Source organism: Gymnogyps californianus, chromosome 1 (genome assembly GCF_018139145.2).
Source record: "Gymnogyps californianus isolate 813 chromosome 1, ASM1813914v2, whole genome shotgun sequence".
Lineage (NCBI taxonomy): Eukaryota > Metazoa > Chordata > Aves > Accipitriformes > Cathartidae > Gymnogyps > Gymnogyps californianus.
This window is the reverse complement of record NC_059471.1, coordinates 118022596-118042722: the sequence shown is the minus strand read 5'-3', so window position 1 is coordinate 118042722 and position 20127 is coordinate 118022596. Positions and strand designations below refer to the sequence as shown.

The 20127-nt window shown below is 37.0% G+C and overlaps 1 protein-coding gene across 2 annotated transcripts in view; it reads left to right on the top strand.

Annotated features, from left to right (window-relative positions):
• EPHA6 (EPH receptor A6) overlaps window positions 1-20127 on the top strand; it is a 513048-nt gene that overhangs the window by 391338 nt on the left and 101583 nt on the right. For both annotated transcript variants that reach the window (XM_050915616.1, XM_050915617.1), the window contains 3 exons: window positions 2310-2380; window positions 5882-6007; window positions 14995-15180. In XM_050915616.1, the coding sequence (XP_050771573.1) occupies window positions 2310-2380; window positions 5882-6007; window positions 14995-15180 (383 nt within the window). The remainder of the gene's footprint in view (window positions 1-2309; window positions 2381-5881; window positions 6008-14994; window positions 15181-20127) is intronic.

Sequence of the window (20127 nt, the reverse complement as noted above, 5' to 3'; positions counted from 1 at the left end):
GACAAACTTTCGGAGAAAATGATTGGGTGGAATCCTTACGTGGAATCCTGAAACATAACTCAAACACTTCCTTTAGAAAAAACTCACTAAACTCAGGAATGAAAAAAAATATGGAAATGGGTTTCTTTCTGTGTTTACTCCTCCTGTTTGCTAATGTTAAGGATATCAGAGATTCTCTTAGCTTTCTAACATCTTGCACAACGGACCATTTCAATTATGTAAGATGTGAATTAATTTTGAAGTGCTGCTTAAATGCAGTGATAAGAGTGTATTCCGCTGAAGACAGAGCAAGAAAATTTTGAATAAATACTCAATTTACTCTAGGACTGGAGGCAAATTTCTGCATGAAAAATGGGATTGGTACCCTACAGATGTGCTCTGCTTCACTGTTTAGAATTAGCAATTTGATGAGCTGTCGAGTCGTAGGGCTGCTGATGAGTCTATTCATGGTGGAGAGGCTGGGTTAAATGAGCACCTGCCTCTGCACTTCGCTGAGTGATTATCCACCAAGAGCAAGCAGGAAGCACGGCTGTCAATTGCAGATAGAAAAATGAAAGCGACAGAGACTTCGAGGCGCATGATATGCAGTGAGACGGGGGTCTTGGCTAAATTCCAGGAAATGCGATGTTAAAGCTCAGTGTGATTTATTCTTATCATTACAGAAATTATGCCTCTCCGATTGTTCTGTAGCCCACACTAACAGGGAATGGGGAGCTGGAGCTGGAAGATTCCTCTGCTGGTGATTACTCACTGGCTTCTGTAGTCAAACTTTGGGGCCACATGCATACTTAGCGGGATTGGACAGGGTTAAAGCCTTGTTTCTTTGACTGTTCCCTTGGGCAGACACTTTAACTGTAAGAGCTTGTGTTCAGTGTTCTTGGCAGTTGACACCGTACAGACCAGTTGTTCAGGTCCTAAAAATGGCGCTGGCATGCTTAGCGGTCCCAGCAACTGGTGCACAAGCTAAATATTTCCACAGATGCTGAGAATCCACTGGTTGCTGTTTCCCTCCATAAGGGTACATAACCAGGACAGCTTCAGAAGTTTCTACCCTTCAGGTGTTCGTAATCCCCTCTGTAGCAATGAATGAATTTGTGAGTGTTCCTACTCTGTTTCAGGAGTTTAAATGAACCATTGAAATGAGGTGGGTGTGTTCACGTATTTCTCATATCTCCATTGTTAGCATTTTACTGGATATACTATCTATAATTATAGTTTATTTTATTTTATAAGGCTGGTAATGAACACACAGAGGCCAGTCATTTTTTTCAAGCTGGTCTTGGAACTGAATGTCTGTACACCAAAGCACGTCCACATGCGCTGCTGTTCTCCGCTGGGGTCAGTCCCCCAACAGCCCTTAGCCCTTAGCCTAGCCCTTAGACCAAAAGATTTCCCTCTAAATCATACTTCTTAGGCTGTTCAGTGAGTGAGAAAGAGCTTTAAGACCAAGAGCAAATATTTTGGTTTTTCTCGACTGAAACAGTTGCTCCTATCACGTGACCCTCTAAATCAGCATTAACAGTCCTGCAGGTAGGCAGCGTTCAGGCTGGGGGAGATTTCATTACAGGGAACCTGAAAGCTGGCCATGTGGCAGTTTTCTCCAACCAACATACCCATGCATTGTCAGGTAAGGTTGCTAACAATTCCTGAACATCCACAGAGTTTTGTGTTGTTTGCCAAGGATTTGCAATTTTATAGCAATCATACAGACATGTGCTAAGTCATCATATTCACATAGCAGGCTACCTATTGTTTATCCTATATGATAGCTGCTATCTTAGAAGAAGTAGTAAGTCAGTGCCTGGCTCAGACTGCACAGAGCTACTCAGAAAGAAAAAAAAAGTGGTCCCGATGCAAAAATATTTTCTTTTTTCATGAAACATGGTGAAGTTGTAGAAACTATTATCTTGTGAAGAAAATATGAGCTTTTTTGACCCGCTGGATATGAAAGTTAATAGGATAAGGTTTAGTTAGCACAAACCTATGTATGCAAACAAGAATGCAGGGAAGTAATAATTTATTAAAGTATCAAGATTCTTTGGAGTAGTCAAACTTGGAAATAAAGTATTGCATCAAACTTGAACTTAAGTAGTCATTTTCATACTAATCATTCAACCATGATTTATTTTTATTTGTATCTAATCTGTTTTCAGTTCTTCATGCATATTTCTCTCTTTAGATTCATAACTAAATATATATTCCAAATGCAAAGATTTTGGCTTTCATAAAAGTGCAGATAAAACTGAATATACATTTATTTTATGCATGACAAGTATTTTAATTAAAACCTTACTTGTTTTTCTTAAAAGATGCCAGTGGTACATAAAGGCCAAAATGAAATCTGAAGAGAAAAGAAGGGCTCATTTGCAAAATGGACATTGTAAGTAGTTCAACACTGTGTTATATAATATCTATATCATGTTTTAAATGAAGAATGTTCATTGTTTTCTGTACAGCTTTTACCCTTGTTGTTTTAATCTGGTGATTTGAATAGTTTCTTATTTTCTGCACCATCAAGGGTGTTTATTTTTATTTGTATGTCCTCTTGAAAAATTTCACTGAATTCACTCTAGTTAATAAGGTTTTTTGGTATTCCGTTAATAATACTTATCAGTTTTTCAGGTATATTTCTTTGAATTCTCAGCTGGTCTGGACCATATTGAATTTTTGCCTCAAAATTCCTTTCTTGGTGACTGTGTGCCTTATTTGTATCCAGTTCTCTTTGGCTTTAGGGATCTACACTTCCAGCCACCCAAGAAATAAAAAGTGGAATGGGTTGCCTTCCCTGATGTTCCTGCTCACTGATCAGTACAGTGAGAGAAAATCCTGGCAATCTCTTGTGGGCAGTATATTAGTTTATTTAGTTTAGTTTAGCTACTTAGTTTAAATTACTAGCCTCACTGTTTTATGTTAGAGTAGCTATTTAAAGTTTTTATTTATTCAAAGGGTATTATACAAAGGGTATTAGATTTTATTATCTTTTTGTCATTTTTGATAACACCCCTGGAAATACTATGATCAAGACAGAAGCTAAGTCACGAGAAGTAAAATCTTTTTTCAGGTGACACCACTATATCAAGCCAAGTGGCTCTTTCTGTCAAGGAAAAGGGCACATTTCCCCATAAAGGATACTTCCTAGGAAGATTTGTTTGTCATTTGTTTCCAAACATGGTCAGAAAGGAAAGAAGACAAAAACCTTCCTGCTGGAGAGTTTGATATATGCCTCTGAGACCATGACTGAATTTGAGAAAAGCCTCTCTCAGTGTCTTTCAGGTCAGGGTAAATGATGATTGTATTTCATGTTGACACAAAGCTTCATCTCACAGGCTTCTCATGCAGTTGCAGTTATCTCAGCATCAGACTTGAGGGGGCAAGTCTCTACTCATGTATGTGCTCCATAGAACTAAGGATAAAGGGGAATTACTGTGATTTACCCCAGCAGCTAAGACTGTATTGCCAAAAATACTCCCTCCTTTACAGTGAGCACTCAGCGCGTCCGTAAGAAGTACCTCCTTCAGCTAGCAGCAATCTTTATCTGACTGCTGACTACATATAGATTTGGTATCCAGCACCTCAACTTGAAACAACATGTGGGGCTGCACAGTCTCTGCTGGGATCAGTATAAGGGTGACCTCTCCTAGACTGGCTGAAGCTGTTTAAAAAAAAGCTTCACTGCAAAACCTGCACTGGTTAGTGTCGCCTGTTCCTGTTCCCAGATTTGTCATGTCCACGCTTTACATCCTATGCTTCTGATGTGTGCAGAAGAAAACCTGTTCATCCTTCCTCTCTCCCTTGGGAGCTTGGTGTGAGTCAGAGGAAGATTTCAGGAAATAAACTGTTTGAAGGGAGTTAGAAAGGGGTCCATGATCTTGCTGATAATATGACATCCCATGATGTCTGGTGTCCTCCCCATTTCTGTATGGTGTGTGTACTCTATCGGCAGTGGTCCAAATGGCTGTTGCACACTACTTAATGAAGCCTAGCCACACTCACGTGTCCTGAACATGTGTTCTTCACCTAATGCATGTAGGCTCATCAGATAATGAACTGCTTTAGACTCAGCTACTAAATGATAAGAGGGAGAAGGCAGAGAGGTACTTAATTCTTTTAAAAGAGGTTCTCTGGACCCAGCTGCAGTACCCCTCTCTTATCCTGATAAGTTGATGCATTATCTACATCAGCTTCTGTTAATGCATTGAAAGTTTTCCAGAACTTAATCACCACATGGCAGCAGCCTAAAAAAATTCCCATCCAGATAGTCCAAGAGAAACAACTTAAGTTCTTAGACTTGCTATACTCAAGAACACAAGGGATATTAGCTGTGTCAGAAAATGATGGCTTGCTGGAGCCTGCCAAAGCAATCTGGCACCAACCCACTATTGCCACGGCCATCTCCAAGGAAGCAGACAGAAATTATCGAAGCCTTGTAAATGGATTTGGATATTTTTGTTCTCTTGCACCTGGCTCTCTGGTTGCTCCAGCTGATCAGAAGAGAACAAAGCAGCACAGTCCTCCAGGACCCATCCTCAGAGAAAAGGATCTCAAAGATTGGACCTGTTTGGCAAAAGGAATGTTCAGCCATCCGCCCGTAAATGAAAGGAGTGAATTAGAAAGCACTGTTTTCAAAGTAAAGGACAGATTGCCTAAATTGCCCAAGGAGCAGCAAAGGGGAATATAAACTGCTTTGGCAGTAATCACTGTTAGTCTTGAAGACCTGCTTTTTGCCATATCTTTAAGCCCTCACTTGGTGTCCCTGTAGACACCCTTTCAAGTGACCAGCTCAGAGCTCATATTTTCTCTCATGACTTGCTGCATTTTCCGGATTTACCAGCTGTACTTGAAGCATTCCTTAAGGATGTGAGCTAAGTGCAGAGACTCCAAGGAGCCTCTTCAGACTAAAATACTAAATAGCATTTGGAAAGCAAATTTTTACAGTAAAAAAAAAAAAAAATGTAATTTATCTTACCCAAAATAGCACTTTCCTTAAAACTTAGCTAGGGCTGTTATTTTTTCCTAAGGAGAAGTTTCCAAAAACTTTATTGTCCTCTTAATTTTCCTGCCTGAAATGCTGTAGCTCAGGAGATCCTTGTGTTCAGCTGGGATAGAGACAAAACAGCATAAGAGTTTGACACTGTTTTATCAGTTGAATACCAAAGACTGAGTTTTCTAAAGGCCTTTGACTTTTTGTTCCTGTGGGACATGATAAACTCTGGGGCCTGTGTAGCTAGCAAACATGGCAGTAACTAGAGGTATAAATAACATTCAGAGAACCTAATACCCGTATTTCCTCCATTCTTTACACTAACACTGGTTATCAGTTATCATTGCAATCTGAAAGGATGTTTGATGTAACAACGCACTGCAGCAATCCTGAAGAAGTACCCATGCTTTCAGTCACCCAGAACATCTCAGGAGATTTGAGCAGGGTCCAGCAGGACCTTGCTTACAGTTTCAGCCAGTACTTTTGAATGCTTTTGCTAGTATTGGGTTGGCAGAGGCTTATCCTCTGTCTATGGAGTTGTAACACCCAGCTCTTTAATGTCTCAAAAGCCTCACCTAAAAAAGTCACTTGAAGGATAAGAGGAAATGTTTAACTCTGTGCTCAGTCAATCTTTGAAGGCCCTGGTGCTGACAGCAAATGGGGACAACTCATGTGCATTCTACAGTTGGTTTCTGTGAAATCAATAGCAAGCATTAGTAATTTTGGGCCATTATCCTCTTCTGTTGGGTTCTGGAACTTTAAACGTGGAAGATTTAATATATTATTTCCACTCCTTTCAGTTGTCTAGTCAACCAAAAAAAAAAAAGAGAGAAAACCATATTGTTACAGTGCATGAATGTCAAAGAATTCTTGATTCCTAGTATTGTCTCTTTTTTGCAGTACGTTTCCCAGGAATCAAAACGTATATTGATCCAGACACATATGAAGACCCATCTCTTGCTGTCCATGAGTTTGCAAAGGAGATAGATCCTTCAAGAATTCGTATTGAGAGAGTTATTGGTGCAGGTAAAAGTATACCCACTTTAAAAAATGTCTAGGTATGGAAGGGCTGCTTTTCTCAAGTCACCAGGATAATGCAAGTGGTCAAGTATAGTACAAAATATGGACATATTTCTCTGATAGCACCAGTTCACTCTCAAGTGTGGTGTACCTGAGGTATTGTATTTGACTAATGTTCCAAATGTGGGTATATTCAAATAAGGAGTTCTTGAGAGGCAGATTCTCCAAAGAGATAGGTTTATCCTAAACCTTTGGGTAGGGTTGGTTTTTTGGTGTTGTTTTTTTTTTTTATTTGTTCCAAATTTACTCAAAACACTCTGTCACCCAACATTTGCCATAGTTAGTGTCACATATTCTCTGTCACTGAGGGGGAGACTAGATCAGAATCTCTTTCTGGGGGGAGATAAGATCAGAATATAGAAGACTGAGAAAAAAGTATTCTCAAATAGAAAACAGGAGGAGCACAAGGGGGAAAAGGAGAGGCTGGCTTGGGATAGGCTTTCCTGTAGCTGTGTGGAGAAGGATCATTGGCAGAGAGGGAAAAAAGGAAGATCTGATGAGAAGGTGTAGACAGTATGAAAGGTGACGTGGAGCTGGGAAGCAGGACGAATGAGAAAAATAGCAGATGGATTTCCTCTTACATCCCTGTTTGTCTTTGTCCAAGTGTGTGGTGGGGAGAGAGAGGAATTATAGCTGAACAATTGTTTTAGACCCTGTTCTCGTCTATGGAGTGTTTACCTTCAGTTGAGAACATCTCATTGGGGATGTAGGCCATTTCACAGCTGTTTGAAAATAAGTTTCAGAAGCTCATTAATCCTATATGTATATTGGCCTTTTTTTCTAAAGGAGATAACATGCCCCTTGTGTTTTCAGGGATCTTACCCTTTGCTAACGTGCTATGTTTAAAGGGGTAGTAATTCTGTGCATTAAGTGTTATCCTCTTGTCTTAGCTTTGGTTTAATTGTCAGGTTTTGCTGCTCAGGAAAGTGCTGTGCAAGTGTTCCCACCCATTCACTTTTGGAAAGCCTTTGTAGGGATAAAGGCTCATGGCTGCTGTCTCGAGTTCCCTAGAGGTCCTGGTAGCAGCTCAATGGTGACAGAAAACATACCTTTGTGGTTAACACAGCAAAAGTGAAATACTTGTGAAGATCAGAGTCTTGTAAAACTATTTCTTGTAACTGGTGTTCTGACTATCTAGGGCAGATAGCACTTCATTATTGACCAGGTCCTGAAATTGTTTGCTCTCTGTTTTACTCAGTTGTAGTTTACTGAGGACTTAGAGAGACAAGGCTAGAAAAAGGCCCTACAAACTTACCTAACTAGTGGATCTCAATGTGAGCTTGTGACCAACATGTCATTTAGAAGACCCATCAGCATTTCTCACAGTTATAACAAATTAAAACAAAAAACAGACTGAGAAGGAGAGTCTGAAGTTCTGTGGTGCATTACATCCTCTGTGTTGTTACCTGCACACTGTCAATGGCTGGGGAGTATTAATCATTTCTCAGCTCCAACAGAAAGGGAAGGTGGGGGAGCTAAGGGTCTGTGTCAGAAATTTTGATGAACATAGGAACAGAATGCTGAGCTCTAACTCCAGCTCTGAAATTTAATTTCTTCCTGTGAAAGACATTAACACTATACCTGTCTTCAGTTTACACAATATGAATATTTCTCTCTGTCCTTAAGATATTGAGAGTGACTGAGTTTTGTAAATTGCTGTCTTAAAGGTACTTATAATACTGACTACACAGATGTTTTGCCTTCACCTCACTGTAATTTTATTTCAGTAGCAATAATTAGTATGTGCCATACTCCAATGCCCATCTTTGAGCTACCCTTTCTGGGCTTTCTTTAACAACGCTGGTTTATTACTTACTAAGTAAATGCCAACATACAAATGCTTTTTTTTTTACCTTATTTGCTTTCTTTAACTTTAATGACATCAAGAAAAAAATAAAATAATTCATAGTACAACAGACTGCAAAAATCAGAGTTACATCTTGTAGAAGGGGGTCAGTAGAAAAAAAATTATTTTAATTTGCTCATAGTGAGCCCACCAAAGAACTCATGCTAGCAAGTACTGTCAGGAAAATTACTTTTATAAGACATAATGCACTGTGGTCCTTTTTTTTTATCTTTGTTTCATATAACTTAGTCACTCGAGAAAGGAGAGGTATTTTTCAGTTGAGATCCCTCATTTAATGATACATTACTACACTGATAGCAATGGAAATGTCTCCAGTGTTGCTAAAAAGTGTTTTATGCACTAGAAAATGTCATGCAAATAATATAACAGAAATAAAACCAGGTCTGTTAACAGGGGAGAGAAAGTATCGACCTGAAAGTAAGAGAGAAAATTCTGTTTCACGCTGCAGTCCATATCGCTAGAGTACTTTAGAGTTTACCTGATTGCTTAAGCTAGATAATACGTAGCTGGCACTGTGCACCATTGGAATTATGAGCTTGAGAGAGCCCCCAGAGGGCTGACTTCTGCAGAAGACGTTCTATCTGATTTCTTTTATTTCTTCCTTTTCTTCAGACATACTATAGATATTGATGTCTTAGATTATAAAGCATATTGAACTACATTCAGCACTGGTATAACTGCTGATTTCAAAGCAGTTGAATACGACAGACCAGGACTGAGCTTATTGATTTTAGTTCAGATGAAAATTGTGTCCTTATTCTCAACTTAATTCATTTATGAAAATTCTTTACTCAGCTTCTCTCTCCATTTTCCTGTATGTGTGGGAGTGAATTTTTGCCTGCTTTGACATATTTTATTTTTATATTTTTTATCTTCTAAAATTGCTTGGGTAATCTGCCATCTTCAAAGATATTTGCCTAGCAGGACTTGCAAACTGGTTGCAATGAAGTTTAAACCCATTTCCATGCAGGCAAGATACAGGTTAAATACTATGCCTGAGGCACAGAGAGTACAAATTCTCACAGAGTTCTTCGATAGCTGCTAGGGGACATAACATATCATTATAATTCACAGCAGTCCTGAAACTTTCTTTATGCCTTCTCTCTAATTCTGTATTAAACATTGCAACTGGATATAAAATGGATTTCTTATCATAGGAGAATTACTTTTAAAATATGTTTACAATTTGCACCTAAGTGAAACAAAAAATTGCAATCTTTTACAAAGTGAAACATTAAAATCTTTTAAGAAGACATTAATAGATGCATTTCTTAAATTTGTTTGAACATTTTATTTTGAACAATGATTTTCATTTTGAATTTCTGTAACTTTAATTTTTCAAAACAAAAATTATTTCCATTCAAGAACTAAAAGTTTTCATTTTGAAAATGTCAAACTGGAACATTGCAAATATTTGAAATTTTTTTTCTGGCATTTCTGGTCAAGAAACTTTTGAAACCGATCTTTTCCTGAAAGCAGTTTCCAGTTTGGTTTTTCAATGGAAAAGTCATGTTCAAAAGCTCTTGACAATTCACTAGTTGCAGTGCAGATGTCTTTGACACTCAAGGCAAGTATTTTTTCTAGTTTCTTTTTTCACCTTACTGAACTCTGTACCCAAGTTATCTTTTAAAGTATTTGGTAATTATAAACTTGGATGATGTGAATTGGAAATGTACATTCTATTATTTGCTGCTGAGTAATCTATCTGAGGATGATACCATCAAATCAGAAGTAGTATTTTCAACTAAAGCTACTGATTATCTCATTTCTGATTACAGCACTGTTAAAAGTTAAAACCTCCTAACCGCTCCACTTACGTCAGATACACATACACTATACACTTGAAAAACAAAGACTTCCTATTTATTATTTTTGTCCTATATTTCAGTCTCTGCTTAGAAGTGCAAAATCTAAGATCCCCTGAGTGTATTTACCTACTTACACTGTTGTACAGGTGCATCTGAATGCTGCACAAGACATGGGGATTTCTCTGCAGTCATTTATTAGCCATGTTATACAGACAATTTGGTCTGCTCCTTTGGTGCCAAGTACTAGTAACATAAGGGTAGTACTACATGAGGTTAAAAAAAGAGAGCAAATATCTAAAATTTTTGCTTACACACTGACTGCTCCACATAATGATGTTTTTCCACCAGATACTAAAAACAGGTTCAGAAAAGGTGGCAACAAATGGTCAAATTGAAAAAAGTAGCAAGATCTTCAAACAGTAACAGCAGATTGGAAAATAACCTTTAGTAGTTACAAAGATCAAGATGACATTTGGCCTGCAACAGTCAAAGACATCATAGCCAAAATAAAAAGAGAATGTCTGTACATTTAGTTGTAGATTTAATAAACATTCCTATTGCAAGTTCATATCATTAGGCATAGGAATTGCAGAATAGCAACAATTTAAGAAAGGATGCTGAGCTTGCGAGATTACTTTGAGAAAAAATGAATTAGTGCAATCTCTTGTTAAAATCCTTTTTCAGGTCCTCCTAGTGGACATTAACTGACCTGATGTTTTTGAATGCAGCCACTATATTCTATGGAGCCAGTTAATTGAAACTTTGATCTCAGCTCTCCCATTGTTCCCCTCTGGCACGCTTTTGGTGTTCCAGTACATCTGCAAACTCTCTGAATTACTATCTTTCCTTCTGGTGCTTTGGTGAAAATAAAGCAAGTGAAATACAGACTGTGCAAAGTCCTTTCTAAATTATTCATGCTTTACTTACTCCATGTGTAGACACAAGAGATCTGCATTAAAGTAAAAATATCTGCACATAAATCCAGATTCAAGATGGATATGTAGTCAGGTTACTTCCCCTGAGTGGCTTCCCATCATGTCCTGCCTTACATCTGGTTCATCTGAGAAAAAACATACTGTTTTGTAGACCTTTTGATTGAATGAAAGATTATCCAGGTTAATAGCTGTTAATGGTCTCTTTTGTTAGTCTTCAAATAACTTCTGCTGATATCTTGGTTCAAACTGGAGGGTAAAGGCAGTAGGGGAAACAGTTTACAACCAAAATGGAAATTGCAGTTTGATCAAATATTCATAATAGCTAGCAGATTACAATACCAAAGGCAAAACAGAACCTATTTGTAAGTGCTTAGCTTATGTTTCTCATGGTAACATCAACCAAATAAACAGGTATTAATGAAGTTCACATTCTAGCAATAGGTACTGTTTAAATGGTGAAATTGATTAGTCCATTCCCTTTCATTTTATCCACTATTTATGACAAAGTTTTACTATTGTTTAATTTCATATTGTATATTCTTGGATTCAAAACTCTTGGCTGAGTTTTTTTTATCACTAGTATTAAATATTCCATGAGATCTCCCGTTGGTTCATTACAGAGATCACTGGGTGCCTTTTTGCCAGTTCCCACAATTTGCCATCTATTTATTGCTGTAGATTTTCTTCAGATGGTCCCTTTCAGCCACTCTTCATATTGAGCTTGCTGCATCTACTGACATGTTATATCGTTTGACTTTGTCCTGTCCATGACACTTTTTTATGCCCCATCACTTCTTGCTCTTTGGTTTAAGGCTTCAGCACCTCTTCATGGAAGGAATTCCCAGAGGTACTTTGTCAAGTCTGTCTTAAAAGTTACAATTATCCTCTTATTTTCTTTGTTAAAATGTTCAAACTCAAGGAAGAGGCCATTTCTTCGATTTTTCACAGAGAGTACACTATATTCTTTTTATAATCTAAGTCTTCTGCCAGTTCTCCCACAGGTCTAATGACTAAAACTGGGGAAAATGAGTTGAGCTGTATTTGGTGTTGTGACCTTTCAGTTCTATCAACAGCAACTGTCTGTGTTGTAAGACATTTGTTTTGATCCCATGTAGTAATACCAGACTGCATATCAGACTTCTAAGTGACTGACTATTCCTGTTTCATTTTAAATAACACATATGTTATGACTGAATGAGAAAAGGGATGCATGGTTTGCACAGGGTAAGCTTCTAGACTGATCAATTAGCTTCTTTTTGTATAACATACAGTAAGACATGTGGGGTTTATATCATTAAACCAGGGATTATTTACACACTATTAAAACTGAACAGACAATGAACTCTATCTTTTTCTCTAGTTATCACCAGCTTTTTCCCTGGAGCAAGGAAAGATGTCAGCTCCATTGACATCTGGCTCTTAGCTTCTACTTACTACACATGCAGTGATGAACCTTTACTGCTGCAGGGTCAACATTTGTCTTGTTTATCTTCCAACTTGAGCAATGAGACTTAGATTTTTAGATTTTAAAAATCCCTTTTGTTGAACACATTCCCCTTTGACTTTAAAAACATCCAAAATTCTTTATCTGAACAAAAGTGTAGAAAAAATACTCTGGGATGAAATCTTGTCAAACTCTTTCTCAGTGTAAATAGTTCAATGCTTTAAATTACATCACTGATCTCCATCTAGTCTAAACCAGAACTAGAAGTTACTACACATACCTTAGGTTTCTAAATGTAGTAACTGTCTGTTCTGTGAGCTGATGATCACTTACTGTCTGTTTGACATCACGTCACAAAAACCCTGCTGTTAGCCTTTATGTTCACTAGTTTATCAATCCCAATATCCAAGGGGAGTGAAATTTCTTTCTAACTGTACATATTGTGCATCCAAAGAAGGGAAAAGAAACAGGTCAGGGAGAAGGCACGATGTTCCTTCCCCTGCTTTGGATGTTGTACAGATAATAAATCTTGGGACTGTAAGTCCTTCACCTGACTCTGTCAGTTTAATTCATTTCAAAACACTTGGTGAACAGCCCTTTACAGTCCCTGAGGTATGAATGCCATTATTTATGAAATTCTGAAGTTGTAGTACTCTTGTATAATCTTATACTAGCAAAACGATTTATGCTATAACCCATGTTTTCCAAATTATTCTCAAAAATGAGATTTTGCAGTTCTGTAGATTTATTGATCATGAAATCTCTTTAAAAATCTAGATATTAAGGCTCTAGGATTTTTGCTTTTCACTGTTTCATCAAGAGAAAGAAATTGGAAATTTTTCTCTTTTTAGGCATTTAAGTTTGAAAAGCCGGTAAGATGCAATAAGGTCATGGCTTTAGAGATGCATTTAGCACTGCTAGATGTATCACAGAATAGAAGATTGATATACCATGTCACCTTCAAAATATTCAGATTTCATGACTTTGCTTTATGGTAGGACTTTAGAAGTTCATATTAGCTACTACTTTTTCAGTGGCAGTAGTTGGGCGAACAAACTTTTAAGGAGAGCCTTCTAAGAGCTAAAGGGGCGAAATCATATAGGAAAATCCCCATCCAACTTCCCCTTTTGTCAAAAGATTCCCAGAGCATTAGTCTGATGACATATATTTTCACACATACGCACACATCTTCAGTGAAGCACATGCTTTGATTTATTTTTAAAAATTAAGTAGAAATAAAACAAATGAGGGGGTTTTGGTAGAAAAAAGACCTAGGACACTTGGCTTCTGTTAGCTGTTTAAGAAGCTGCTAATTTATTCAGAGGTTATGTTCAGCATCTGTTAATTGTACTCTTGCACTTGATGATGTCTCTGTTTTGAAGTGAAAGACAAGCTATGAAATTGTTTTTTAATCCCTCCACTTAGTCTTATTCGCTAATAAAACCTTGTTTTGTTTTGTTTCAGTGGAAGAGACAGAACCTAATAAAATAAAAGCTGTATGACAATATCCATTCTAATCCTATAACATCAGGGAGTTATAATTTTCTGAAGTGAAGCTTCCACCTTCAAGGCCTCTCTTTTCTAAATTTGGTTCATATCTGAGGACACAGTGTTACAGGATAGAGCTCTCTTGTTTTGTTTTCTTTTGTTCTGTCCTTAAAGTTTACGGAAAACTAATTCAGACAGCACTCAATGGAGGGCATAACAAATTATTTCCTCCAGTTAAATATATATCTGTTTATGACTCATTTTTTGTTTTTCAACAGTTCTGATTCCAAAATGACTGGGGTAGAGAATTTAGTTTTGCTAAAAGTACCTTGCACTGAGAAGTGCTTTGAAATATTTTTGTGAACATTGTTTTTCATTTACTGAATTATGACCCATTGAAAACTGACCTGCAGGCATCCAGACCATATTTGGTAGGGGCTTCAAATAACTTTTGAGTGGTTTCAAGATCAAAGGGAAGTTGTGATTTCCGTACAAACTTAATTAGTAAATGTGTAAAGGGAATGTGAGGAGACATGAATTCTTCAAAGGCCCTTACCTACACAGGAAAACATCAGGTGAAGCAAGCTTTGAGATTCCTCTCGTTATGCAACTCAGTCCTGATTTGCTGAAGCCGTTGGCCTTTGGCTGTCTGAACAGTCAAATATGTAATTAATTTCAAGTAGGTGTGTAAGTCCATTTAAATAAATCATGTGCAAGTGCTTTTCTGGGGCATAATAGCATTAAGTACATTTTAAATGCTTTCTACAATTGGAGGATAGTCACGTATCCTGATATTCTCACAGCGTTTCTTTCCATATAGGTCTTAGTGCATGACACCCCTATAGATAGATATTACTATAAATAGATATTTTAGATAGATATTTTGTCATCATTAGAATTAAAATCTAAGTGTCATTACATTCCTTCCTCATAGCATGCTCAGTTATATCACAAACATATTGATATCAAAGTTCAGTCTCAGAGCGTCAGTAAAGCAAGATGAACCACACTGTGGAGGGCAGATGGTTTGGCTGTTGCAGTGAAGTACCAGTCCCCATGATCTCATGGTGTGGCACAAAGGAAAGGTGATTATTTGTTGTGAAGTCATGCTGAATATTTTGCTTTTCTGGGATGTGATGAAACTCAGGAAATGGAATATTCCATCCGTTATTCCTCTGTCCACTTCGATGAGATGTGTGAGTTTCTTGAATATTTTTGCATTCTTGTTTCACTGGCAACTAGAAATAACTCTGAACTATTAAATAAGACAGCTTTTAAGACAGCTATTGAAGGTTATTTTGAAAAATAAGGTGTTTAAGTTCAGCAATACAAACTGTACTGTAGTTCTTCAGGCACTGTGAATGATCTAACAAATATTTTATCTATTTAAGGTGAGTTTGGAGAAGTATGCAGTGGACGTCTGAAGACACCAGGAAAAAGAGAGATACCTGTTGCAATTAAAACTCTAAAAGGTGGCTACGTGGATAGGCAGAGAAGAGATTTCCTGAGAGAGGCTAGTATCATGGGACAATTTGATCACCCAAATATAATTCGCCTTGAAGGAGTTGTTACAAAAAGTAAGTTACTATTAATAGTTTTTTGTTGTTTTTCCCATTCTATGTCATTTAGTATCAAAATTAAGCATTACTTCCACATTCAATATGGACTGCAATTCTCAGAAATTATCCAAATCATAAAGTGACAGTAGATACTGCAGAGTTTGGGACCATAATAGGAAATGCATAGCCTATCTGTTTTCAATTAGAAATGTTTTACTTTTATTCTTTAATAAAAATCCTTCTCGTTCAAATAAAGTCTTTACAGGTTCTTATGAAAGAGACTGTAGAGTTTGCTTGTAGGCAGGTGGAATACAGTAGAGAAAACCATAAATGTAACTGAGTTGACAATGGAGTCAAATCATCTTGTAAGGTAGCAGCTGTATTCTTCTTTTCCCACAAGCACTCATTATTTATTTGGTTGTGTTTTACTGATTTTGGTACCAGAGGAGATCAATTTCCTATTTTAAAGAAATAAAATGTAAACTCTTTTAAACTTACTGTACACTTGCAAATGACTCACTAAAATTCCAGAATAATCAATGAAATGTCTTACTCTTTATACCTTTTGCAGCTGCCAAAAGATATCCCTTGCCTCTGAAATCTAGCATTTTTAGCAGTGTTATGGACTTTTCTGAAAAGCTGAAATAGCTAGTTATCATTTAAGTATTAAGTAAAAAGTCTTATTAACATGCATATAGTTTCTTTAATGCCAACTTTTTGCAGTAATGAACTAAAGAACTCATAAGTTATACTCTTCTCAAAATTAATTGTTGCCTCAACGAAGCCACGTTTGCTGATTTGCAGTACTTATATTTTTCTTTTAAAGATCAAGTGTTGTTTGTATAAAACAATGATGTCCTCTTACCATCACAGTAAATATGTTATGAATATTTCCTGTTTTCACCTTGTTACAATATAAAAAGTATGTTTGGAAAACACAACGTATGTGAACAAAGAGGAAAGTACAGCTCCTGAACTCATGTCATTGGAATGGAATTTCAATAGGTTTATGGGATGACCTTGTTCAAATCTGTGTCTCTGTGGTTCTAAATTAAGACAAAGAGGACTTTTTTTTTCTTCACACAGTATTGCAAGGATAAATTCATTATTATTTAGGAATGTTTGGTTACTAGACTAACAAAATGCATTACATTGCAGACTTCTGGAAAGATATGGCTTAGTCTCCTCCATTGCTCTCCTGTCAGTAGCGGCTCTGCTGACAACAAACAAGAACACGAGTTAATACTGGCTGAGCAGCACTGGAGATCTTTGTCAAGAGATGTAAATATGTAGGAACTTAATTGAATTTAGTTCCTTGCTTCATAGTAAGCAGTATAACAGCAATTCAATTCCACCAGTCTTCACCAACATACTTATGAACCAGTATCACAGGTATGACTAGGATCCATGCGATGGATCTAGTAGTGTATGTCTCATTTTTGAAAAAGGCTAATGGCTGTGATTTACGAACGTTGTTTAAATCTAATTAGATGGTGCACACAGAGTACAGTGTAATGTACTTGGCAATGGCATGATTGTTTAATCTTTGCCACATTTATAAATTTTCTTTCTGTAATGTCTCATCATCCGTCTAGAGAGAAATGAAGATTGCATTCAGAAAACAGAAACAAACAGATAAATCAGTGCTCCAAGATTAGAGTATTTGTTCCTGTTCTACAGGAAAAGTGATTATAGACAACTTTTAGTCAAGAAGTCTTCATTAGCAGTTCTGCTTTTCTCTAAGGAGTCAACACACTTTATTATTGTTTTTGGAATGTTTGCTTAGAGGTAATATAAAAATGGTAGGTGTTACCGTTAAAGTCACACAGTCCTATAAAAATATGCATCTCTCTCAGACATAAAATAAGTAGAGAAAGTTTGAAAGAAAATATTTTTGGGTCAGGTAGGTTTCAAAAAATAAAACAATTACACAGCAATAATTATAGAATGAAAAAACTACATGAGTTATCAACAAATTTCACCCTAAGGCATGGAAAGTGCAAGTTATATAAAGTGTAAAGGACAAAGTTGTGCAGTACTGCTCTGCTGCAGGGAAGAAGCTAGGAGGCAGGCTGAGCCACAGACACATTGCTATGCTTGTCTTTTGCCAGTTTATCTTTAGGATGTTGCCTTGCATTTATACTGCCCCATCTGTGGTATTTAGAGAATAACATGGCTTCAGCTGGGAGCAGAACAGTTACCTTGCATTTCACTAAATCCTAAATCTAGGATTGCACAAGCCAACACGGGACAGAAATTTCCTATAACTAAAAGGTGTGCTGTAAAAGACAGAACCTTGTCCTAGCCAAATTATTTATGTAATGACAGCATGATTAAAAGGTGTTTTGTGTTAAAACTTAGATTAATAACAGCAGAAACTATTTATCTGATGTGCATTACAGTTCCACTAACCTATAAAGGCACATCGGATGCAGTAAATTTGATTAATAGACGTGTAATGCTGTTCTTAGCACATGCTTTCCTCTTTGTAACCATTAGTCATTAACTTCTAGCAGTTGCTGATATATATTGCATCAGTTTGTAAGCAGTACCTTCCATTACAGTGTCGTTGACTATTGAACAAAAAAGAAAAAGGATCTGATTGTAATAAGCAGAAGTGCTCTACCAAGTCAATAGCTATTGACTGGGGCAATAACAAATTCGCCTGTTCATTACAAATGAGAGCTTTTATCTGGTGCTACCAGCTAAGCAGATGTTAACTTTTAAATGATACTGTTTCAAAATTGCTATGGAATACGTACTGTACAGGATGAAAAAATGGTAAACTAAGCCTGCTCAAAAGTAGGTCTGAAACAGAGTTTTAATCCCCTTTTCTGATTGCTTCATTTCTCATTTGTCCTAACTGCGATCCCTAATCACAGAGAGCAGTAGGCAGAACAGTTGCTGTAGCACAAGCTCTCTGTTAGCAGAGAGTTCATTTCAAGGGCAATTTGCCAGGCCAAGGCAAATACACCATAGCACAAAATCTAGATCCGATCGTTCGCTTATATTGCTAGTCAGAAGTCACAAGGAAAACTTTATTCCTGTTTGGTTTGTTTTAGCAACACCGTTCCTTGCATGGTTTGCCATAAAAGGCTGCTTATTGCCTTGCAAATTTATGAGAGATGCTTAGGCACTTTCTAAAAACATCCATGTTTCCCTTTCAAGTCATATTAGCACAGTGATAATTTTGGGACCTCTTCTTGGGCATGCTCAGCTGAGTTGTATGTCATTGTCCAAGCTGCTGCTATTTCATAAACAGCTATAAGAAGAATAAAACTTCTTTCTCCAGCGCAAACATATGTAACCAACATTGAGATCTGGGCTACACAGAAGTAAGATGTGTCTTCCACTTCTACATCATGTTGAAGTCTGTGTTGCAGACTTTCCGTGAAAAGTCTGTAAAGTAAATTAAAACTATGCTTACAGCAAACACCTGCCAACATAACTATATCTACAAGAGACATGAAAAAATGGTCTCTGACTATTGTAACTGTACTGGAAGAAATCATTGGCGTTACACTAGCTAAACTGGAATCTATAGTTAGTTTAGCTTGATGGTGTCTTACACAATAGTTTAAAGCACAGCCTTATCAGTATGGTGTAATACTGTGTCAATACAAAATATCAATGCATGCAAGGGCTTTACTGTAGTCATTATCTTAGTTTGTTTCCCTCCCCCTCAGACTTTACCCCAAATAACTTCCAGTTGTTAAAATTAATTTCTAAGGAATTGCTTCCATTTCTGAACTTTGACTACTGGAGGATTTGCACCTGTCACATGTACAAGAGGAATCTTTTTAAGGCATTCATTTTCTATAACAACATTATCTATATTGTTATTCTCCAGAAGAATTTTCAAATTAATCCTTTCACAAAAGGAGGATGAATGAAGACAGCACCTAGATTTTTGGTTCTGTATAAGCTCACATCCTCTTAACATTGAGTCTGGGTTTGGAATGATACCTTCAACTCCCTTATTGTCTCCTCACTGTTTTGCTTTAGTGACTTTCAAATTGTGAATGCTATCGCAGTTTTGAAATCTTTAGTCAGTGATCTGGCAGATTAAATTCAAAGCTTTAATCATTGAGTTTCTTTTTAAATTATTGATTATAACCTATTCAGTGCAAGAAGAGTCCTGAGGTCAGTGTACCTTGCCTTGTCCAGGAGGAAGGCAAAGCAGCAGCATGATCCTCTTTCACTACAATTTGCAGTATGTAGCTCTTCATATCTGACCCATTTTTAATTTTTCAAAAATGCAGGAGATAACAATGAATATTTTTTTTTTTAGCCAAGACATTGTGTTCTAGGCCTTTGAGCCCTTAGTGTAATGAATCTAATGTTGCCCTTTTCTCCAACCTGTTAACAGGTTGAGACTGTTAAATGGAGTTCAGAATTCATTTTGGAAGGTGACATATTTTGCGGTACATGGGTTTACTATACACAGCATTGTATATTTGGCTGTTATGCAAAAAGATTGAGGAAATATTGTGGCAGTGCTTGTAACATTCTTACCTTGATCACAGGTGGTGAAATTGTACTCCCAAGAAATGCGATTGTGCAAAGTTTAAATGTTGACCTTTTAAGAGTTAAGTTGTGACTATTTGAAGTAGGCTACACCATGATAGCTTACAAAATATGATTACGATCATACACCAAAAAAAAGTGACCTACATTACACTATTTATCATTGATTTCTGAAAAGTAAAACCTTTAGGGCCGACAGAAAATATACAATGTTAATAAATTCAATGTTAGCATTATAGTATTGTTTATAACCTACAGTGTTACCAATTTCAAATCTTGACATTTACTTCTGTCAGTAATCTCAGTACATCACCGAGACATCACTGGCATCTCCAGGCACAGATGTACTTGTTGGAGGCCAAAATGGCTTCAGATCCACCCCTGAGCCTACCCCTTGCACTGGCAGGCACTTGCACCTGCCTTATGCAACACAGTTGC